We start from the raw sequence: 24546 nt of genomic DNA on the forward strand, positions 1-24546 counted from the left end.
CCCCCCCCCCCCCCCCGGGCCCCGCCCCCCCCCCCCCCCCCCTTGTTTCTCTCTCTCTCTCTCTAGTTTAGGTGTCAGGGGGCTAGTTTTACACAATATACATGGACTCTACGTTGAATTGGTCTGATCTTCGAGTGAGTAGTGTGGACTATAGAAATTTTTCATGTCTCATAACTGCAGGGCTAGGAAGGAAAATCTTGCACGAGCCATTGAGCATGAGTCATATGGAAATTCTGCTGCCGCTTATGAGTGCTACCAAAAGGCAGTTGACATTTCACCTTCAACTGCACATGAACTAATTGTGGTAAGAAATGTATTGTGAAAGAGATCTTAAATTTTCTAGAAGGAATCAATCTTTAAAGACTCCTTTTTATATTATACTGTTTTTGCTTTCTCTGTTGACATGGTTGTCTGTGGAAGGTCCTGAAGCAGGAGAATGTATGTTTTGTTGTGGCTCCCTATGAGGCTGATGCGCAAATGACTTTCTTGGCTGTCAGCAAGCAGGTTGATGCAGTTATCACTGAGGACTCTGATCTTATACCCTTTGGCTGTCCTAGAGTGAGTTGTGTATCTATTGATTATTCTGAACTTCATACTACAATATCTCTCATGCTTACAAGGAAAAGTTACTTGATTTTCTGCATTTTTTAGTTTCACTATTATGAATCTAAAGTGTTACAATCCTTTATCTATTGCAGGTTATCTTTAAAATGGACAAGTTTGGGCAAGGTGTTGAGTTTAAGTCTTCCATGCTACAGCAGAACAAGGAGCTAAGCTTTGCTGGATTCACTAAACAGATGCTGCTTGAGATGTGCATTCTGAGTGGTTGTGACTATTTGCAGTCACTGTCAGGAATGGGCCTAAAAAGGGCCCATGCACTTATGAAAAAGTTCAAAAGCTATGACAAGGTGAGGGCCATCATGAATGCTTAGTATAGATTGAATATCTTTAACAACATAAACCAAAGAAAGCTGTTTTTTACAAGGGAAAATGATGGTAAAGGCTTGCAATTCTTTTAAGCGAGTCATGCATATTTTGCTTATACTAATTCTTCATGTCTCTGTCAATTGTTTGAATAAGTTCTGTTATACACTTAGTGATGATCTGATTGTTTTTTTCAGGTGATTAAGCACCTGAGGTACAGCTCTGTTTCCATTCCCCCTCTTTATGAAGAATCATTCAAGAAAGCAATATTTACCTTTCAGCACCAACGAGTCTATGATCCAATCATTGAAGATGTTGTACATTTATCTGACATATCTGACAACATTGGTGATGATTTGGACTTTTTAGGCCCATATCCTGAAGAAATTGTTCAATTAGTGAAAATATTTTTGATTGCTGCCTTTATTGACAAACATTTGATAAACCTTAATTTGGAATACATCGATACCCCAACATATAGCTCAAGGCATAGCAAGAGGTGATCTTGATCCATTTACGCAAATGCCATTTCAAGTAATTGCTCTGTCTACTGTTTAGTTCTATATTTTGCTTTCATCATTCCCGCTAATAGCATTTATTCTTGAATCCTTGGTCTTCTTTAACAGGGTGTGAGCTATAGTTCTCAGCTAGTGCTTGACAAAAATTTACACCTCAAAAGTTTTAAACCAGAGAGTGAAAGGAAAAAGCTAGATTTGCCTGTGCAGAAGAATCTCCTGACAAACTATTTCTGTATCCACTGATGCTAATTTCTCTTTGCTTTGATTTATGGCATATTGTAGGAAAAAAATAATTACATTATTGAGATAGAATAAGCATTTTTCAGTTATCATGAAGCAATCTAGGTTGTTTTACACTTTAAAAAAATGCTCAAGTGGGTCATCTTTCGGGGTGGAGGAATTCCTCCTCAGGCATTTTAATAATCTGTGAGGAAAATTAGACAGTTTCTTTTTCTGTGTTACACTCTGCTTATATGACCTTTTCCCCTGTGTGTCTATTTTCTAGCAAATTTGACAAGCTTTCTGTTGTCCTCCTTACTATGTGTTTATTTGCTCACTTTCCATGTTTGAAGAAATCTATTCGATTCTTCCAAAAGGATTACAAATAGCAGGGTCTAGGGAAAAGCAAGTGCCATTATGACAGAAAAGGGTGTGGTAGAAGGCTGGATAGCATTGAGAGTTTGGGACAAAAATGATAGAGGATCCAATGACTTTTTAAAGTGTATGACAGTGCCAAAGCCAAATAATCATATAAAGTAATAACTTAATAGTTACACCTGATTGCCTTTCTAGCCATTTATTTCATCAGGGTGGATTCTGTATTCATTCTTTCTTCTTTGTCTTTATTTATTGTCATTCCTTAGCACCTAAAGGCTTTGCATCTCTTGAAGCAAAAAGAACCTTCAGGGCCCCTCGGGTATCACCTAAGCATTCAACTCTGGTTGCTGATTCTTCTATCAGTCCTAAGGAACACATTATTGTGGAGGATTCTTCTTGTGAAATTGATACCTTGTTGTTGCCTTCACCTGACTCTGCAAATACTAACAACTCAGTAAGTGATGCCAGTGAGAGTTACAACAAATTTTATTTCATTTAAATAGTTGTCAATTTTCTTACGCTTTCTGCCTCAATTTCTGCAGGCAGAAAATGGTTTTAATTCCAAGCTTCCTGAGTATTCAGAGTCTCCAAGCCCTGGTAAGGATATATGCTTGACAGATTTATAATTCTATCATGAGTTAATGCTTACTTTGTGCATTCATGAATTTAGATGAGATGAGAAGCCCTGACCATGCATTGCCACTAGAATCCAACCAGTCAATACATGGACCTTCTTCAGCTTCGCACAAGGAGCATGATTGTAGTATTGTCCTAGATGCAGTGAAAAGCAAAACAATAACAGAGAGCAGAAAGGTCATCGTAAAAAGTCGTTACTTTCAGAATAAGCAACATAACGAGAATGATCTGGAAGATAAACAAGGAAAATTTTGTAGCAAGGATGGTATTGCCAATGACTTGCCTGAGAGTGGCAATCCTGATGGTTATGGAAATACCTATTTTAAGGGAATGACTTTAAAAAGGAAGAACTCCTCACTAGAATGTGTTGAAACAGTCAGTCCTTTCACTTCTCATCTTCCTGGTTTTATAATTCAAACTACCATTTTCTTGTATCTGTCTAAAATTATTTAGCTTTCTCAGGAAAATGTGAATCCCAAGCAAATCTACATGGGTGCATCCCGTGATGATAATGGTAAGCATTAATCAGAAAGGATCTTAATGAACTACATATTTTCTTGAACGTTGGTTTGCCAGTTGATGTGGTGATCTTTTTGTCACAGTGAATCTGACTAATGGATTGATGCTTAAAACAACTTTAATGACTTTAAAACTATTAATCAATAGACCAGCATGCTCATTTTTCATTAGAATTGATGCTTATTTTATCTAATATTATCCATTCATTTCCTCCCTTTTCCATCATACTCTTAGTTTTCAGTCTAATTTTTATGTCATTTCATTTCTCATTGTGTTTGCTTTGGAAGCTTATTTATCATACCATTGCACTAAAGTTGGAAACATAGATTCATATTGCTTGAGTATATTGCTGCTGTTAGGTTTGTGCTTCACCAATAATAATGCTAAATAAGATTGCAGTCAAATATAATGGTCAAGTTGGATTGTGTGCATTTACTGTCATTTTATCCCTTCAGCTTCCCCTCTAAAATGGTTGGTTTCTGGACTTGGAATGGCATCCATATACTAAGGTTCATGAGTTTACCCATCAATACAGAATTAAGGATATTGAACATTCATATGCCATGTTCACCATGATTGGTAAACTAAACTAGTCTTGCTTAGTACTGATTTATATTCCTGTAATGGTCCAATTTTAGTGCAAAAGATAAGAGCTTTTACTGTTATTTATTTATTTGTAGGTCATTGCAACCCTAAACTTGAAACATTTATGGACACAAAAGCTGGAGAGGCAAAGTTTGGATCTAACATTTCACATTTGGGCCGTTACTCTGACATAGCGGAGAAATCAATGGAAAGATTTGTTTCGGTAATATCATCATTTAGATTTTCATCACCTGGTTCGCGTGCTAGCGGTCTTCGAGCCCCTCTGAAAGATGCTCGGAACACATGTACCAATAGGTAAATAGGCTTAAGCTCTATCCTGTAGTTAATTGCACTTAAAGGATATATTCCTAGCATTCATCAGTTACAACTTGGTTTCTATCTATTGAAGGTCATCTGCATCTGTGGATCTCAGCCAATTTGCTTATGTACCAAAAAACTAGAAGGCCACATTAGCATCACACAGATTTTGAGTTTGGTAATTTTTAGAAGTACAGAACTTGTTGTGCGCTCAGCATTCACATCTTCTGTTTCCATGGCTGTTGATGCTCTGAAGTCCATTCATCTGTTGAGATTGTAAGTGACACTCTCACCTTCATTCTTGTTTTCTTTGAAATGGCTTTAATTTTTAGAAATTCTGGTCTCAGGAGGCCCATGATTTGGGACTGCTGAGGACTTTAATTGAATTGCAGCCAGCACATGTACTTTCTTTTTAAGAAAAGATGTTAAGAGTGTACTATTTTTTCTTCATTTATACAGAGCTCCTGATTGAAGAAACTGCCAACAACATTGGTTTTGTAATTGTTATTGTTCATTAAACTTGCATTATGGGTTAAAAAAATCTGTGGTCTAAAATCTGAATCTAGAATATTTTTGAGGGGGCAATATGAACAACATATTTTGTTTATAGGATGCTTTGTACTACAGATGCTGAAAGATCAATGATTTTGTATGCATTGATTGTTGTTGACATACTATAGGAAAGATTATGAAGGGTTGTAGTGGCTTTTAATCATGAAAATAACATTATCTGGTTCGATCTCGAGGCTTACCATGGCAAGTGATTTCTTTTTCTCCCCAAAGGAGCTGTGTTTGATGTAATTATGTAACCAAGCCACCATCTGATCCCTTCTTCCCTCTTCCTCCTCTCTCTCTCTCTCTCTCTCTCTCTCTCTCTCTCTCCTATGCTACAAAATGTTGCTTTTTGGTCTTGCAATTATTTTCTTGGAACTACTTATTCTACTGCCTCTTTCTTTACCCCAAGGATTTTTAGAGAGATTCTTTTCATTAAACTCATCATAATGAGCTATGAAATCCAGAAAATTATGGATGCTTGTGAGTTTCTAAAGAAATTTCGTGTGATTGAATCTTCATGTTGGTCCATGATAACGTGATTAGTGCAGGGGGCTGACGAGAGGCAGGCGTTAACTTCCAGTTTTGATAAAGGCGAAATGAGCTGCCACAAGTAGGCAGGCAGCTACTTTAACATGAAGGTAATGACAATCAGAGCAGGCAAAGTAAAGGTAAACCGAAACTTGGGTCCACATTACATAAGCTCTGACATGGCAGAGATTCATTTCAGTAATCTCACCATTTAGACTTTGATCATCTTATTCTCGTGTTAGTGATCATATGCTGCTTATGTACCAAAAATCAGGAAGACCGGGTTTGCAGTTTTGGTGTCAATTAGCAGAGTTCGGAAGCAAGGTAAACCACGGGTAAATAATCCGCAGCACTAAACATAAATTAAAATATTTTAATCGATTTTCGACCCTCAAACAGAATTGAGACTCATCAATTTTTGCTTGTTCAAAACCAAAGCCAAGTAATCAAGGGGAGGAATATTTTGCATGCATGTGTCATGAGCAATAGTTTTCCTCCAGAATCAGGATCCTAGTCTCTTTATCATCAGTTTGATTTAGAATCAAACATTTACTGAATTTAAAAACATTTCAACCATCCTTCACCAAACCAAAAAGGATAAGGTTGGTAGTTTGGTTACAACAGGGCCTCTAAAACCCTCTTTCCCCAGTTGGACATCTTCGTGTATCATGTCCTAATCAAAACCTTCACGTTAAAGTATATCGAAATGCTTCCTCCGGTGCACTCCAATTATATTCAGTAACCCAAACAACAAGGGAAGTCTTTGCAACACGTATCTCTCTCGGTTTTATGTCAATTATCTTTATCCAAATTTAGTTGACCATATGAAATCATTGGGCTTATCTATATATTTCTTTTGCTTTCTTTAGGGTGAAAGCAACGTTTCTGAAAACGACTGCTACGAATATAGGCATATTAGCCCCAAGATTTATTATTCTTGTGGAATTGAAAAAGCATCTTCCTCCTCCTACCTTGGCTAAGTCTTATTTGGCTTTCTGGAAGAATTGGAAGTTGTTTCAATGTGAAATGGGAATCCATACGAATACTCCCTTTGTCTTTTTTTCTTTGCATTGAAATTCAAATGAACATGTTTCAATGGGAATTGTTTTACAAATGGATTCTTTAGCTTTTTGCTTTAGAATTTGCTACCCCATAGTGCAACACTCAACTGATTGTATAGTAATTGTTGAAAATGATGAGGGTCTTCGATCGAGCAGATAACCATTAAGACTCAAATATTTATAAATGGGTTGAAGCAACCATCAATAATTACAAAATTATTAAATGGGTTCGAGTAGTTATAAAGATATTGTGAATATATTATTAATTTTTTTATACAATTAATAATGCATTAAAGTTCAAATTCCAATAAAAATTTTAAAAAATAATTCAATAATTATAAAATTCAAATAAATTACAAAGTACCTTATCCGTTAACAACTCTATTTGAAGAGTTTTTTAATAATATTTTTATATTAAATATAATAAATTTTAATATATTAAAAAATGTTATCTAATATGATAAAAAAAAGTACTAATTAACAAAAACCCTTCTTCAAAAACTTGTAATTTTATAAGAATTTTCAATTTCAATTTCAGTTCCTATGGAATTGGATTTGACAACTTTGAATATTTAAGTGCTTTGCAAAACAAATCCATTTTTTGCATCCCAACAGCCACACACTTTTAGCCCCACATTATTTAATTTGAGCAGAGAAAGAGTCTTAATTAATTATTTAACGTTTTTCTACTAATTGACTGGATGATTTCGTTTTCTCGTCCCACCATGGCCTAACCTCGTGTTTCTTTGGACAAAGCAAACCGACACCCCAGAGAATCAATGAATGATTTTTAATTATGTTCATCTTATTAAAATAAATTAAAACATTAATCAAGGATCACAATCTTTCTTTAGAGTTCCAAAGAATCTACGGCTGTGATGTGGTCCACGTCACCCGTGTGATGATCTCACAATATGTTTGGCTCATTCTTTTCTGACAAATTCATCACTGTCCTGACACGTTGCACTGGAGAATTCACGAGAACCTCGTGCACCACACGTGGCTTCGTTGTCAATTTCTATCCCAATCCACAATTTAATTATTGACTTTAGAATTTTATATATTTTAATCAAAACCATATATGATTTGCTATAAAAAAAGTTTGATTTATTTTTAGCCACAATTGTTAGCACGTGGGATCGGAAAGCGATCCCACTAATTTAGTTGTCATCCAGATTTGTGACAAAGAATTAGACAGAGGATGATATGCAAATATGTAACATAATAATGATGTTAGTACTTCAAAAGGAAAAAGAAAAAAAAACCTAAGCAAGTTAATTATATGCAATAAACATTATTAGGTCTCATGGTTAGGGAGCATGCTTATAATGTGGAATTTTTAATGTTTTATGATAATTGAATTTTACTTACAGAATGATTTTAATTAAAATCATAAAAAAATTTGATTTTTTAACGGTTTTTTGACAAAATACTTTATAAGAAATCCGTCCTTGAAAATATAATCGACAATGTTAATAGTCAAAAATTTTTAAAAATATATAATTGATAATACTAATATATTTATGAATTATTCATCGAAATAAAAGTAAGTTATACGTCAAAAAAATAATTTATTTATGGATTTAACTTGATACTATTTTATTTTCTTTTCATGGAAAATTGAGATTGAAGTGAAGAAGCTAAGAAGATTACAACTCCAAATCTTAATATATAATGAAGAGTGAGATCATATAATCAATGTATATATATATATATATATATATATTGTTAATAAGTTATATGGAAGAAGAAAGCATATGCCCAATCTCAAAACTTTTTACTTTTTGCCCAACAAACATGCATGTGTTGCTTATCTAATATCATATGAACATATTGGGATTTTATCTTTTGAGCTATAAATATTTAAATATTTTGGAAAATAATGTGTATGTATGCTTATTGTACATGGGGATATTGGAATCCATACTATTTTAATTTTTAGCATGTTTTTCAGTTTAGATTTATCTCATCTTTTAATTACAAAAGGCCCCAAAAATATTAAGGATTTGAATTGGTATACACGGCCAATCTGATTTCCTGTTGAAAACCTTGTTACTTCCTATATTTATTGCAATCTAATTTAGATTCGTGACGCGTTAGTATCTCCAAACCAGCAAGCAAATATAAACACCTGGAATAAATCAAACTTAGCTTAACTTTTTCTTGTTTTGGTAAACTAAGATACAAATATTTTTATATTTATGGAATATACAGGGCACCCTGAATTCTCATCATTAAATTAAAATATATTAGATCAGTCTTTAACTTGAGGCATATATAAAAAATCCCCTTTTAATTTTAGCTGGCTGTTTCCTGGCCAAGCACATAGGAAGAGTAGATAGAACAGGATTTTTCACTCATTTTGATTTTGTATAATGATGTTAAGTGAATTTAGGATTTTGAATGGAAAATGATTAAAGGATAATCATAAAAATAATAATATTATATATAAAATTTTGATATTTTTAATAATAAAAAAAATAAAAATTGAAAGGTAACGGCCGCCACCTCACACTACCTTATGGGCTCCGCATCTGGCTGTTGTCATGCTATCTTAAGAGAATATTACTCGATTATCAAGGGAAACAAAAGCTTTAATTTTACTTTGCATACCAATTGCATGTGCATGCAATGTGGGGTGTCATATCCATTTACCTAAACTCGTTAGACAATCTTAACCAACACAGGCAGTTTTCCCGATGCCCAATTCTTTTTGGGTATAATTAGAAAGAGGCTTTGCTTGGGAGCTTTTGGTATTTGAAAAGGAAGATTACCAAAAAAACAATGGCACCCCCACAGTTATGTGCTCATAATGCACCGAGCTGAACAAACTCCACATGTGTACAAAATTTGAGCTGTATTGAATAACCATTCTATTGAAGATAACGTAAGCTTGGTTTTCGGAGGGAGAAATTAACAATAGGAGAAGCATTGTTATTAGGTAACAAAGCTTTCTTTAATATAACTAAAGTACCAAGGACGAATATTTGCCGTAAGGTTAGAAATAGTTAGACAAGTTGAACATGTGCATGAACAGTAATTATAAAAGAGAAACGTTTTGGTTTAATGAACTGTGTGAACAAGTCATTAATTAACATGTAATCACAGGGTTTCAAAAGAGATTCATTTTACAAAAAAATAAAATAAAAGAAAAAGAAACAATCTTCTCCCCTTTGTTGACATGTAATGATAACCTCTTCTGCTGAATATGCATGAATGTGGGTAAGGGGAAAAGCACCTAATTTTGTAACTCATCAAACTCTCGAAACTTGAACCTTTCTACAATTTTCCACTTTACAGCAAAACAATGGTAAGGACATCTTTATTCCTCATGAATGCAATAAAGAGAACTACTTCATCTAAAACCGGCCCCCTACCCACAATTGCTGCAAAGGGCGAATAAAGTTTGATCGATCCCAAAATTCCGGTATTCACACAGTTTTTGGAAGATCCTTAAAAGGAGTTACTTGACTCTGGCTAATGCCCTCCTTCTCATGTTTTTCATTGCAATAAATTAAAAGGGGAAAAAAAAGAATAGTACTAATAATTAGCAACTATTCGTATCTTGTCTAATAAGGAATAATTAAATTCCACATGCCCAAATTATTGTGCCTATATCATCCTAAAAAGAGCCTATATCCTATATATTAAAGTAAGTCCCTAAAGGATATACTAAAATTTACTGGTTTGCATCTCTCGCCAACAAAGGACAATACAGTCTTCTAACAAAGGCTGTAGATTTGTCAAAAACAGGTAGCCTGCCTGCCTTCCGATGGGAAGCTAGAAACTGTAAGATAATATCGGTTTTTTCGCATTAAACCCGTGAGGCATGAACCTGGATATCATCTCTGTTTTTAAGTCTGGCAAAAGTGTTTGTCTCTCTCTCTTTCTCAATCACAAAACCCAGCTGTTCCTGTTGGGGCTATGTTCAATGTCAAGAGAGAGACTCCGACACTGTTTTTTTTTTCTTCTTCTTCTTTTGGGAGCGGTGCCGCAGCTGCCTAACCCCCCAAATATCGTAATAGCCACACAGGACCGAACCAAGCAGGAATTTTGCAGCATGTTCCTTAAAACAAAACCTCCAAGCTAAGAAATTGAATCATTACACGGAAACTAATATTTAAGTAGAAACCAAAAAGTTTAAGCAAAGAGATACGTTGAAAGTTTGAAACTCATCAACAATTATGTGTTACTGTAGATAATTGCCATTTTTTTTTCGGTTACAATGAGTAATTGAGAATCCCAAGGTACTTCCCCCCCAAAAAAAAGAGCCTAGACAATAGCAAAGGAAAGCAATTTTTTCACATTTCATTTCTGAATTCTGAAATGGAGGCCAAAAGAAGTGAAAAGAAGAAAGAAAAAGGATTTGACCATGTTTATGCTTCCAAAAATCCTGTCATTCTAAGAATTGAATTCCGGACTTGACTCAAATCCCTTCCTTTAAGCGTCCTTCCATTGCCAGTACAAACCGAAAACGCCATTTTCCCAGCAATTCTCCTCCCTAATATCACATGGGGCGGCACTATTTCCCCTTCGTCGTCTTGCTCTTCCTCGAAATCATCGGCTTCACCACAATGGAAAACAGTACCGTGACGATGCCGCGGAATATTAACAGGAAGCGAACTGGCTATCTTCTTCTTCTTGGTGTTTCTCTTGGACTTGTTGTTACTGTTACGTGCTGGAACACGGTCGTTTTTGGAGAATCCTCGGTAATCCAAGCACCCGTCATCATCCTTGTCATGAGTGCTGTAGTGGTTGCTGTTGTCGGAAAAGATAACCTCGGACTCTTGGAATTCTTCCTCCGCCATGGACAAAAACGGGGAGTCGGATTAGAATGTAGAACGAAGGCCCAGGCAAGCTGTCTCTCAAGGGGAATGGAACAGTGAGGGGGAATTGAAGGGAAACGAAAGGGAATTTATAGGACAGAATCTAAGTCGTAGTGAGTACACCATTGATTGTTTTTGTGTGTTGGTGTTTGAGAACAGATGGCGTCATCTAAATGGCGTTGAGTGCGGTCCCCGCTTTCCTATATACATAATAAACTTATTTTTACATGTCTATTTCTCTTCCAAGTTTTTTATTTTTTGCTCAAATTATTTAATTATTATTATTTTTATATTCTTATTCGATCCTAATAGTTGAATTTGATAGAATTAAAATATTAAAAAATATAAATATATTAAAATTTTTTATTATAATAAAAAAATGATTAATTTAATCGTTATGCTAAACTAGATTTATAATGGTAGAATTGATAGACAAATCAAATGTTAAAAACAATTTTATTTTGTTTTTTTTAATGCAATAGAGGATAATAAATAATACACAATTTAACGTTTTCCCTTTTCATATATTTGGTTGATGATGCGATTCTATGTCTAGCTTGTGCTTGTGCCTATGTTTTTCTCATTGTATAAGTTATGTAGTCGGCTGCCTAAAACAAGGCTTCTCTGATCTCTTGCCTTTCTTGTGGCTCACGGCTTCCACTTTGTGTAGCTTCTTCAGCTAATTTCTTGACATGACTAAATTGGCTTGGCCTTTTTATTTATTTATTTACTTTTTGTCTTATTTTACCCACACAATATATGATTAATTATATGCTTTTCCTATTCCTTTGGATTCAATATTGGAACTTCTAAAAACCAGCTATTTGGGTTTGCTTTTGATTTCAAAATTTAACCTTTTTTCCATAGGTTTCGAGTGCTTTAGTTATAATTGAAAGAAAGGGGTAATTAATTTCCTTAGAGTTCTCAAAAGTCTGTACTATGTTTGGTTTGTGGTCCTGCATTCTGCCTTTGGGACCCTGGACTAATGTTAATGGGAACTTGGAGATGTGTTAGGACTGCTAAATTTTGATGGTCATATCTCGTGATTAAGGGAAGAGATTCCTTCCCTACATGGCTACACTTGAGAAAAATGGTGTCACCTTGACTAGACATTTATATGGCAAAGAAAAGTCTCCTTTTGTAATTGTGTCAACATACTCTCCTAATCATGAAGCAACAAAATCCAATTTTCTTTACTTGTTTTTATGATGATGAAATGATATTCAATGCAAGTATTAGAGATTTTTTTGCAGTGTATTTTCTTCGTAACAATACTTACATTTTCATTAAAGGTTAGTAATTATGTGAAATTAAATGCAAAAAAATAATATAGTTTTTTTGAAAGGAAAATACCAAGTCTAAGTCAATTCCCTTCATGTGCAATTTATTCTTTATTAATTTACTTAGTACTAAAAAAATATGAATATTACAATTAGAAGGATTAATAATAATTATATATAAACAAATGTACAGATCATTGCTTTGCTAACAAGAAGACGAAACACACAACTGGTTTTAATAAATTCCCCAAAATTATTTTCTTTGGGACAAAAAACAAAGGGTCAATGTGGCTGAAGAAGCCGAGCCGAAGGGGGAAGTGGCTTGGCGGAACCGAGCCTAGAAATGCTAAATGAGCAATTAACATTCACACCAATGATTGGCTGAAAACCTGAACGGGCGTACGATTAAATCTATAAATCCACCAGATCGGCGTATCCTACGGCTCATGCTCCGCAAAAGACTGAGAGGGAGAGGGGTGGCCCCCACGCGGGTGAGGTCCACCTAATCTATTCCCTGCGAATGATTTCGAATAAGACAAGCCAGTTAGATATAGCCACCTAGCGAATGACGTCAACTGCGGCTTCGAACAAACATGAGAAGCGGGTGGGGAATCTCATTTTTCTGTCCGCTTAGGTGCCACGTCGTCAACATTTATTTTCCTACAAGTCATTGTAGTAAGAAAAAAAATAAAAAAGAGATTATTTTGTTGCTAATTATTGGGTGAAGAGAACTCCGTTCTACAGGAGATAACAATGCCTGGAATGTTGATGTTCAAGAAGTAAACAAAAGCACATCAATTTCAAAAAAAAAAAAGAAATTATTCTAATGATAAAGAGGTTCATCGAGACTTTAGCTTTTAATGGGAAATATTTATTGTTTATTACGTGTCTGTTTATTATAAATAGAGAAATATATATTAACTTATTATTTCTTTTAGCACAAACGCAATAATTTCACAAATATCATTTGGAAAGGTTTTAACTTAAAGAGAGAAGAGCTATAAGAGTCATTAAAAACCTAACCATAATGTTCTAAATTTCTATCCCTTTCTCTTTTTTGTCAAAAGAATGTTGGTATGAAAATACTTAAGCAATAGAGTAGGGAGGAATAGGAGAGTTGAGAGAGTAGGAAGCCTCATAAATTTCATTACGGAATTGGGGATAAACAGCCTTAATTAGAGCAAGCAAACAAATTGAAATTTAGGGATCAGGTGGTCCAATCGGAAAGCAACATCTATAGTGCTGGTTGGCCTTAACTTGGGTACTTGACGTACCTGTTTCTCTTTTTAAAGAAAATGACCCTAACCCATAGATTTTCAAAGGTCGCTCTCTTCCTTTGTTTTTTTACAACTCTTGCCAATGCTTGATAGATTTTTTTTTTTTTTTTGTATTACATGGAAGTTTATGATGTTGATTTCAATTTCATTTGCGGTTCAATTCTTGAGTTCGTGAGAGCTTGTGTCACGACATTAAGTTCCATTTGGTATTTTGAATTTAAATCAATTTGAAGTTACTTGTTTAAAATGAAACTTTTAAAATAAAATAAAAAAAAGTCAATCTTTTCTTAAATTTTGAAACAGTTGTATTTTTGATAGATTGTGGTTGAGACATAGTGGCCACAAACATCACGATTCACGAGTCAAATTTAACAAAAAGAAGGCAAAGGAGGATAAGGTTTTAGAAAGTTAAGGTTGGAAGAAGTTTGGGTTTTATCTTGTACTTAGTTATTCCTTGCTTATCAAACGGTACATTGATTTTTGTATTTTTAAGTGGTTTGTTAAGGAAGGGAAAACTTGTCACAGATGAGATTATTCTTTTGTTTTAGAGTTTTAGTTAAACACATAAATGAAGATTTCATAAGCTATTGGAGGGAAGGCTAATGATTTTCATTTGACCAATAGAAAAAAAAAATATATGAAGGTTATTCTAAATAATATATGGTTATTCAATTTGTTTGTGTAATTTAATTGATAAAAAGTGTTAAATAAAGTTGTACTTCAAATATATTTGTGTGTGTGTATATGTATATATATTAAAATAATATAAATCTATAACCAAGAGAAAGTTTTGAAGATATCTTTCTACATAATGTTTATACAAACAATGTGAGTCGGAGGAAGAGTTCATTCTCTATACTTTCCGCAATTGTCCGATTGCAACCTTGTTGTGGTGGAAGTTGCTATGGCTAAATGAGTATAATTCCTATTTTGGTCTTTAAAATTTAGATTGGTTCTTGTTTAACTTAGGCAAAACTAAGATTTTATCCAATTTGTCTTCATGAGCAACGATTTTTGGAGTAACTCGCTGGTTTCTCTGAAAGGGGAGAAATTTATATATTTTTGAGAATAAATCAATTAATGTTGAAAGGCCACTGAGTCTAATTTATACTTTAGTTGTTACCAGCCAAGAAGAATGATCAATAAATGTTGATAATAGAAGAGATTCAAGCATATTCAAAGAAGAAGTGCTTATTAGTTGGAGGGCCCCTGAAGCCGATTGGATTTCTCCTACCATTGATGGTGCTTGTCGAGCTTTTACCGAACAATCAACAGTAGGTGGTGTACTTAGAGACTCCCTTGGTCATTAAAGAGGTGGATATGCCATGCGTTTGCGAAAATGCATTGCATATCGAGTGGAGCTTTGGGGGTATAACAAGGTCTAAACTATGCATGAGACTTGGGGTTTAGGAAGATTGTTCTTCAAGTGGATAGCAAGCTAGTGGTCCAAGTAATGCTTCTTAGAATACTCATCCATGCTTCGATTCAGGTTTGATCCAAGGCATTCACAATTTTCTCAAGAGATGATAGGAAGTTCGAATTTGTCATATATTCTGAGAGGGAAATAGAGTTGTAGATTTTATGACCAAAGGAAGTTTAAAGATTTCTAATAATTTTCAAGCTTTTAATTCTCCTCTAATTAGAGTTAGAGATTTATTATTTTATGATGTAACTGGTGTATGTTACCCTAGTTTGGTTAGACAATAAAATTTTTCATTTTTCTCGAAAAAAAATAATATAAGTCTACCTCCATCTTGTTTCAAGAATAGACTTTTAATGTTGTCTAAAGGTAATAAATATTAAAAATTATTTCAAAAAAAATGATGAAAAGTGTTTTTACATATAAAATATGAATAGATTGGAAGATTACTTGTGTGCAAATAACTAAAAAAATGTCTTATTTGATGGCCAAGAGGAAAAAAAATGAAAAAAGATATTGAATTTGTTTTTTTATGGAAATTCATCAGCCCAACTTTCACTATTTCTCAAGCAGAAGGCCCAACCCAATTAGTATTATTCTTTAGAAAAAAAAAAAAAAAAAGGGAAAAGAGAAAAGGGAAAAGTCCTCCATCTCTGTTCCTGTCTCGGTTCTGTCTGAAAGACTGAAACTTGATAGTTTAATTGGTTCAAAGCCAAAAACGCAAAGTGGGTTCTTTAATGAAGAGGAAAGGCATCCATGGCTTTTAGTTGCGTTCATTCAATAAGTTATCCGTTCTCTCCATGGGCCGAAAACAAGGTTAATATAATTGAGAGTTCCAAGGAATTATTGGTTTTTCCCGTTTGCCACTTTATTTTTACCCAGTGTTTCTAATTGAAAAAAGTTGCTATTTTTCGTTTTACAGGTTCGAAGAAATGAAGTGGCTTTTTTATTGGATTCTGGGTTTTCAATTTGCAGAATTTCCTACGTAAAGTGTTCCCAAAAGTTGGGTGAACAATCACTGGGCATTTCAGAGGCTGTTGAGAAGTGGGTGTCGTTTAAAATTTGATATCAATTTATCAAAATATCGAATGCCAATGTTAAGTTAGATGCCTAAAGTCATAAATCATTTGAGTGTATAGGAAACCAGTGAAGAAGGTGGGAAAGAATGAGCATCACTTGTGGAAGAAAAGAGATTCAGCTGGCTCAGGACAAAAGGCTCTCAATCTTGTTAGAATTGTAAGTTTACTTTCATCGTTGTCACTTTACTGAGCTTTGTTCCACTTTATTATGTAGTACTCGAAGAGAAAATTATGCACCTTGTTTCTGTTTGGTGGTTGTTTTTGGATTTGTTTCAATGGGCAGATTTCTCAACTTCCCAATGAGAAAGAGGCTGTTTATGGAGCATTGGATAAATGGACAGCTTGGGAGACTGAGTTCCCATTGATTGCAGCAGCTAAGGCTTTACGAATTTTGAGGAAGAGGAGCCAATGGCTGCGTGTAATTCAAGTATGTTCGTATTCTTGCATTCTGTATTTAAGGGCTCTGAAGTGGTACCAGTGATGTAGGGAAGCTTATATATTGTTATTTTTGGATACCTTCTTTGTTTTGCTGGTTCAAGTTCAATATGTGTAAGCCTGCGATATAGATATTTTTCAATTTTATTTCAGTGTGTATATATTAACATAGCCATGTATCATCATTATTGATTTTAGATCTTCTGGAATGGGTTATGCAAAAGAAAGTTATACCTTATGCAGAAAGATTCATGGAATAATTAGTTGGTGTGCTTCTGCTGATTCAACCTGTTTAACCAATGTTTATACAGAATGAATCCTATAATTTAAGTTGTGATTGCTGGCTTAGTTGCATAAGTATTTGTGTGGGGCTAAATTGGATTTTACAGACTTGGTGATGCTCAGGTGGCAAAGTGGATGTTGAGCAAAGGCCAAGGGGCAACAATGGGAACATATGACACCCTTCTACTGGCATTTGATATGGATAAGAGAGTAGATGAGGCTGAATCCTTATGGAACATGATTTTGCATATACACACCCGTTCTATCTCAAAGCGATTGTTTTCTAGGATGATCTCTTTATATGATCATCATAACATGCAAGATAAGATAATTGAGGTATGTGATCCACCAATTCACATATCATGCAAAATGGTTCTGCAGTTTTTATTTTACTCTCCTATTCTATTTTTGAGAATTTTATATAATAAATGAAGCTAAACATGCTTTAGTTCTGAGGTTTTAGTTTTCTATTTGTAGGTTTTTGCAGACATGGAGGAGTTGTGTGTAAGACCAGATGAAAACACAGTCAGGAAAGTGGCCCGTGCCTTTCAGAAACTTGGCCAAGAAGACAAGCAGAAGTTGGTTCTTAGAAGATACCTGAGTAAATGGAAGTACATTCACTTTAATGGTGAGCGCGTCAGAGTGACAAGATATGAATCAGATGAAGATTGATGTTCGATCTATTGAATGGAGCTCTCTTAGCATTCAATGACATGATATGATGCCTATATCTATTGCACTGGGCCTTGCCAATTAGGAATATGAATTCATGGGTGTAGCAACAAGCCATCTACGTATGCGCTTTCCCCATGATAAGGAGCTCACCCTTGAATGTTATTTAAATATTTACATCATTTCTGGTGGGTTGTGCCTACCACTTAAGCATAGAGGTTGGGGGCCTGTTCTTCAGTTGTCTGGGGTATGTATGCAGGGGTTAAAAGCAAAGAAAAAAACAAAGAAGAGGGGGGAAGGGAAGGGAGGCCAAAATAATTTTCGCTGTTAATTTAAAACATAGTTTTATACTCATCAGTGGTTCAAATGATTTTAAAACTCATAAAGCTGCAACAAATATAATTCTTGTAGAAGAGAATGTTTCTACTTTGAATTTTGGGGTAATCAGTTAATTTCTGTGAATGCCTGTGACTGTGAGGTAGTAGTCATCACAAAGTTGTAGGATGGCTGACTACCAGATGTTGAATGACGATTGTAATGGCTGCTAAGGCAGTGTTGTAGTGGTCGACAATGGTGGTTTAATAATTTTTAATTTCAGTAAATGATTGTTTGGAGTATCTGCATTCATTATGTGCTTTCATATGTGGGGATTCTGGTGGTTCATCGTTGTGAGCCATAAGCGGGGTTCTCTCACCAGCTTTTAGGATTTTTGCATTATTTAGAACGTTGCATGTACTTGAAACGATATTTCTTGCTTCTAGAGTGCCATGGAGTATATAGTTTTGACAATTAACGATCTGAGTAAGTGCATATTCTGGGGTATGAGGAAGATTGCTCAGTGAAATGATTTTATTTTCGTGGTAAACGTTGTATGCAAATAACAGATTTGAGAAGGCTCACAATTCAAACCCTTCTTAGTCAAGTGCAGACAACCGGTACAAAAAAACATCAATTGCAGAAATGTTATCTCGAAGTTGAAGATAACATTTGAAGTTGATGCAAGAGTGAGAAAATGGAGCAAGTCTTGGTTATAGTCATATGAATATGGGGAAATTTAGTGAAAGAATAGAGTTACTTTATACAATTGCTAAAACAAATCCTATACTAGTAGTTTCCTTGAGCACAGTTTTCTACTAATTCTTTGCCCCATAAAAACGAAGAGCCTATAATTATGGTAAATACACTGCCATGGGACTTCTTACACGATAGAATCCATCAGTCCAAGTGTAAAAACCAAACCCATACGCAGACCTCTTCGCTATGGGACCAAAATCTTTAGGGGATACTGTTATGCTGAAGCTCTGCTTCTGGCCTATATGGTCGAAGAACAAAATACTTGGTGAGGCCTTCACATGGACTCCGGGTGGTGGTTTGACTGAAAAATAGTATTTACTGTTGCTGGAACCAACATTTGTGACTGTCCTCGTAATAGTGACAGTGCCATTAAGGTTGGGAATTGCAAACGATGGATAATTGAGGTTGACCGGTGAAGGTGGATCTTCAGGGCACTTAAATGTAGAGTCCAACTTGTTTAGGCCAAGGCTGCAGAGATAGAGAAGGTAATCATCATACGAGGCATCGTATATGAGACCTGGATCTGCTGCCTTAATAGGCTGGAAATGGCCGGCTCCATATTGGAAGGGAGTTGCGGTATTGCCAACTTCATCTCTAATTAGCTGATCTAAGTTGTTTGTTATCCGGGCTGTGACATAGAAATGTGATGTTTTAGAAAATAAAGGTCTAGAAATTACAAGGCTATAACTATTCAGGAGCCATAAATGGATCCTTAAGTATTTCTTACCTGTGGTCATCAGAGCAGATCTTATAGCAGCAACGCTCCAATCGGGGTGTATGGCTTTGAGAAGTGCAGCTGCACCAGAAACATGAGGGCAAGCCATGGAAGTTCCTGAATCAAAGTTATATTTCACTATTCTGTGATCATATTCCAACTTTGTGGGAGATGATGCTTCACTCCATGCTGCCAAAATCTGAATTCCTGGAGCCGTGATATCAGGCTATCAGAGAAAACCAGAAGACAAGTTAGAAGATAGTATACAGACAAAGAAATTTCTTATAAGTCGTAAATTTAAAAATATGACATCATTCGATAAATTAACTTAGATTCACAAATTACCTTGAGAATATTGAGATCAATCACATTTGGACCCTGACTGGTGAATCCAGCCATGAAGGGTGCAGGTTTATAATGCATTACTGTCTGGGCTGGACTGATGGTTGCCATCGGATTCTCTGTAGACCTGATGTATTCAAGAATCTTAGTCGCATCATTGTAACTCACAGCAGATGCAGGAAGAAAATGGGGGTCACATGATAGTCTATTTCCATTGGCCTCTGCGTTGCCTAAGATGAGACCGACACCACCAGCTCTTTTCACTTCTAAGCCTTTATCTAATCTCCGTCCGGCACCTCTCATGCACACCACAATCTTCCCTTTGACCATATCAGGGTTAAGGGAACCAGGAAGGCATTGCCTAAAATAACATCCGATTTATTCAAAAATTAGATAAGATTGTGAAACCGAAGCGAATTAATTCTGCCTTTATCATAAATTATACTCCAATTAACACTATCAAATGGAGAGAAAAATATCCTTACCCTGTAGAGTTTTGAGGCACATCAGGGAACACTGCATCTCCTGCGTAAACTAATGGGTACATCTCATTTTCCAACTTGTCTGGTGCAACAGTTTGTCCCTAAAAGATTAAATCATGCAACAAAAAGAAGAAATTAGAACCTCCAATCGAAAGTATAAAAACAAATCCTTACTATAACATATCTGATTGTATTTTACCATAATTTCCCGACCATTCCCTAGCATGACAGGTGCCAAAAATGCCCGGTCCAAGCTGCTAGCACCAACAGTCATCAGCCAAGGCGCCGGGTTAGACAATGTTCCAGGGGCAGGACCGTTGTTCCCAGCACTACAAACCACAAGGATGTTGCGCTTCGCAGCATGCAATGCACCGACTGCAAGGTAATCCTCTTCGTAAGGCACAGGATCACTGGTTCCAATGGAGATGCTAATTATGTCAACACCATCAGCTATGGCGTCATCAATGCCTGCAAGTATATCTTCAAACATACATAAGTTTCCATCGGCTTTTGATTGGTTAGGTATCGCCCAGCAGACCTTGTATATGGCGAGTCGGGCCAAAGGAGCCCCTCCGGACGCTGTGCCTCTTGCCAGCCCACCAAGGGCAGCAACGTCGGGGACTTGTCGGCCAGCAGCGGTGGACGCCGTGTGGCTCCCGTGGCCGTCCATGTCTCGTGGTGAGAGGTAGTCTTCCGTCGCATTTACTGTACCTTTCTCGTGCTCAAAACCCTTCACGTAGTATCTGGCTCCAATTATCTTCCTGTGTAATAAAATGGAATACAGACAAGAATAAAATAAAATATTTACTATTTAGTTGGTTTATAGAACATGAATTGCTATTGATTGATAATTTTTTTTTAAAAATAATTAAATGACCTTTTATTATAATAAGATTTATTTTTATTGAAAAAAAAACCCTTTATATAATTTAGTAAAATTTATATTAAAAGACAAAAATTACCTTTTACTATAATTTAAATAAATTTATATTTTTAATCTTTTAATTTATATTTTATTAAAATTTTAATAATTTAGTAATTTATTATTAAAATATTAATATATTTTTTATTTTATTTCTGTTTGCATTTTTTTATGTTTTAATTTCAATTTTCATTCAAATTTAAAATATTAACAATGTAATAATTTAAACATTAACATTTTTAAATTTTATTTAATTTTAAATTTAAAATATTATCTTTTTTAATTTATAATTAAAATTGTAAAGTTTTTTGTTTTAATTTTTGTTAAAAGTAAGTAAAAGTATTTAGATATAAAATATTTTGAGATCTATATCCATGAGTATAGAATAACTAATACTACCCAAGATTTTGCAAGACTGATGCTATCTCAGGGGCTGATATTGTTCACTGAAGTAGGGGGTCCCAAGGTCTATATTCCTACTTGATTGAGCCGGAGAGGCTTGGTATTATCGTTGTCAATGGGGCTCGGAACCAGAGGCTGCTTTTGAACCCATGAGGGCTGGTGAGTTCTATTTTTGAGCTAGGAAATTATGAACGATAATGTCTGAATGAATGAAGGCCATGCTTCCTTTCCTCTCTTTTTGCTTTTGTATTTCGACTTGTACTGAATGAGAAAGGGACATTTCTGTGTTGATGAAGTGGTTTGATGTGCTTGCTTGGTTGACTTGTTTGGCTAGGGACCTGGGTTTGCAAAGTTAGTGTGTTACATGTTGTAACTTGTAAGTATTCTGAATAGAAAAGGGGAATCCTGGAAATGCTTAGCAGACTAGTGCTCTGCGTTTGTGTAACAGAGCTGGTCACCATTGTATTTTTGTGGGAAAGATTTTATGCAAAGGAGCTTCACATCAAAACTCTTAGGCCTAAAATCGTCCCAGGCCTAGTGGGTTGATGTCCACAGGCATATTAATGATATTATCAAATTTCAAAAAAAGGGATTTTGCAAGACTAGTTATGGAGCAGTTTTAACAATGGCAACAGCTAGATGCTACTATGATATTGTTGAAGGAAAAAATCTACTGCCTGCCAGTTACAGGACTGACTAGTAAAGTTGTAAAAGGCATGATGTTTTACAAACATACCGATGGAAATGCTTGAAATGAAGCAATAAGACAGTGCAGGTCACTTTCCAACGCCTTCTGGCAGGCTGAGGGGGACTCATAAGACAGTGCAGGTCACTTTCCAAGGCCTTCTGGCAGGCTGAGGGGGACTAGGTACATAGACCAAAACAAAAGAGACTGACCACAGTGTGTGGGCATTGGGATGATCGAAGTTCACAAGATTGGAGGAAGAAAAAGGAAGAATACAAAAGCAATAAACACCAGTCAGATAACTACCTCTGTTTCGGGTGAAAATAGACAAGCACAGTATTGGGGCTCACCAATGCCATTTCTTTAACAAAACAACATTGTTACCATCCAATGAACAAATCTAGAGACGACAAACCCTTTGTAGGGCACATGCAGGCTGCCAACGGAAGGCGAGCCCTCCAATAATACACCATTGATTATCTTGCAAAATACTGAATTACTCAACAAAATTAACCCCCCAAAAAATCCATTTACCTACTTTTGTTTTGCAATAAGTTAACTGTATAATAGTAGTAATTAATTTAATGATATATAATATATTATATAATGAGGTAAGGGAGAATCAAGGGGCCTTGATCATATTACTTTATTCTAAAGAGACAAGGGTATTAAGATTGACGATCCCTTATAAGGTCAATGCTGAAACAAAAAAAAAAAAATCTTTCAAAAAAGATTGATGAGTATAGTTTTGGCGTAATTTACGTGTCTTAATTCAAGCTTTTGAAAGCTTTTTTATTTTTTTCAAAGTTGGAATGCAAGATTCCGATGCCTTTTTTGAATAAGTTTCATCCAATAATGCCTTATGGAAAGTAGAAAATGTCTTATCGTTGGAAAATGACTCAAATTTCTGACCACAGGAGAACATAATTTAAAGCAAATTAGAACATCCTTGATTTCTAGAGGAGCTTATGGGTCCCAACTGACTATATTATTCCAAAGAGAAAGGGCCCTCATTCTACTACATAGATCATTTTTTGACCTTTGATCTCATAAGTGAAAAAAAAAAAAGGAAATTAATTCTGGTGAAAAATGATTAAAGTTGGTCGTAGGTAGACTAAAAGGAGAAAATCCTCAAAGAAAGAGAGAAATTTATTCACCTGTTGCAGTGGGATGAGTTAAAAGCGACTCCCTCTTGGCAGATTCCTTTCCATGATTTCGACTCTGGGATGGGTTCCATTCCTTCGTCACTGAAGCTCGCTGATTCTGGCCACACACCTAAATCAGAAAAGACTCAAACCATGATCAAATACCAAGGTATATATAATACTATTAACCAAAATCAATTTGTGTATGCGACAAGTTTCTGTGAATACTACAGAAGCAATAATGAACTGGTAGTCACATGAAAATCAGATAATGTTGTATTTATATATATATATATATTTCAATATAGATTATAATTTTTACCGCTATCCAATACTCCAATAATGACATCTTTGCCATAGCTAGCTTTAGCCAACAAGTCTTCTCTTCCCATATTGGATTCATGCCCTGATGATAGGCCCTCTTCCTCATTTAACCCTACAAATTCCCATGACCTAGTGGTCTGCAGGGAGTAGTTTCTTGAGCGTGTAGGAAACACTGATACAACTTCTTCCATTTCTGTGGTCAAAAGACAGACAAGAAAAAGGATTATATAGTATCCCCATGAAAGAAAAGAGAAAAAAGGGGAATGAGGAAGTAATGTATTGCTAATTACCAGAGAGCTTGGAGGCTTCATCTGGGGTGAGCACTGCAGCAAAGCCATTGATGCTGTGCTTGTAGCTGTAAAGAAGGGAAGATTGAGCATCTTCTTTCGTTTCTTTCACGGAATACAAATATGATTGATGAGTTTCTTCAATCTCATGCAATCCTTTCTCCCCACTGTGCTCCCCGAAGTGAACTATATACACCTACATGACAAAATGTGAAAAGAAGAAAGGAAGAAGAGAAGACAAAAAAAAAAGTCACGAGAAAGCAAATACCTGTTTCTCTAAACATGAGGCCAAGAGAGGAAAGAAAATCAAGGGAAGAAAGAACCAATAGATCGTCTTCATGGCTACTGTTTGAAGCAGAGAGAGTATGCAAAAGAGATTACGACTTGATAAAAGTTTGAAGATGTCCCAACTCCAATGGTAAATGGAGTTTTATGGTTGAAAGGTTCCTATTGTAAATTAAGAAACTTTCTTTTCGATTGCATTATCAATATATTATGCATTTATTATAATATTCTTTAAAGATATATTATAATTGAATCTGAGTATTTGATTCATTAATTAATACATGATTTTTCCGTTTAATAAAAAAAATTATAACACTGTGCTGAATTATTATGCATATATATGTTAATTATTTTAAACATCAATCAAGTTA

General features: G+C 35.2%; 4 protein-coding genes across 6 annotated transcripts in view; 2 read left to right on the forward strand and 2 right to left on the reverse strand.

Moving 5' to 3' along the window:
* Positions 1 to 4848, forward strand: part of LOC18596590 (exonuclease 1) — a 6700-nt gene extending 1852 nt beyond the window's left edge. Inside the window, exons 3-15 of one of the 3 annotated variants that reach the window (XM_007025174.2) lie at positions 181 to 304; positions 421 to 558; positions 699 to 908; positions 1122 to 1297; positions 1386 to 1458; positions 1551 to 1674; positions 2315 to 2493; positions 2582 to 2636; positions 2710 to 3050; positions 3138 to 3189; positions 3875 to 4094; positions 4189 to 4373; positions 4430 to 4848. In XM_007025174.2, coding sequence (XP_007025236.2) covers positions 181 to 304; positions 421 to 558; positions 699 to 908; positions 1122 to 1297; positions 1386 to 1458; positions 1551 to 1674; positions 2315 to 2493; positions 2582 to 2636; positions 2710 to 3050; positions 3138 to 3189; positions 3875 to 4094; positions 4189 to 4240 — 1744 coding nt within the window. In that variant the 3' untranslated portion in view covers positions 4241 to 4373; positions 4430 to 4848. The remainder of the gene's footprint in view (positions 1 to 180; positions 305 to 420; positions 559 to 698; positions 909 to 1121; positions 1298 to 1385; positions 1459 to 1550; positions 1675 to 2314; positions 2494 to 2581; positions 2637 to 2709; positions 3051 to 3137; positions 3190 to 3874; positions 4095 to 4188; positions 4374 to 4429) is intronic. The other 2 variants (XM_007025172.2, XM_007025176.2) reach the window with 2 other exon arrangements.
* On the reverse strand, positions 10450 to 11152 carry LOC18596592. The gene has a single exon (XM_007025178.2). The coding sequence runs from the start codon at positions 11047 to 11049 to the stop codon at positions 10618 to 10620; it is 432 nt and encodes a 143-aa protein (XP_007025240.2). The 5' UTR covers positions 11050 to 11152; the 3' UTR covers positions 10450 to 10617.
* On the forward strand, positions 15666 to 18129 carry LOC18596593 (pentatricopeptide repeat-containing protein At4g18975, chloroplastic). Its single transcript, XM_007025179.2, has 6 exons — positions 15666 to 15860; positions 15967 to 16088; positions 16184 to 16280; positions 16407 to 16550; positions 16964 to 17176; positions 17318 to 18129. The coding sequence occupies exons 1-6, from the start codon at positions 15801 to 15803 to the stop codon at positions 17510 to 17512; spliced, it is 831 nt and encodes a 276-aa protein (XP_007025241.1). The 5' UTR covers positions 15666 to 15800; the 3' UTR covers positions 17513 to 18129.
* On the reverse strand, positions 18518 to 24381 carry LOC18596594 (subtilisin-like protease SBT5.6). The gene is made up of 9 exons (XM_007025180.2): positions 24159 to 24381; positions 23894 to 24086; positions 23602 to 23796; positions 23292 to 23409; positions 20325 to 20886; positions 20129 to 20226; positions 19647 to 20004; positions 19314 to 19527; positions 18518 to 19214 (listed from the first exon to the last, which is right to left on the reverse strand). The coding sequence occupies exons 1-9, from the start codon at positions 24228 to 24230 to the stop codon at positions 18682 to 18684; spliced, it is 2343 nt and encodes a 780-aa protein (XP_007025242.2). The 5' UTR covers positions 24231 to 24381; the 3' UTR covers positions 18518 to 18681.

The sequence above is a fragment of the Theobroma cacao genome, chromosome 6 (assembly GCF_000208745.1).
Source record: "Theobroma cacao cultivar B97-61/B2 chromosome 6, Criollo_cocoa_genome_V2, whole genome shotgun sequence".
In the NCBI taxonomy this organism is placed as follows: Eukaryota; Viridiplantae; Streptophyta; class Magnoliopsida; order Malvales; family Malvaceae; genus Theobroma; species Theobroma cacao.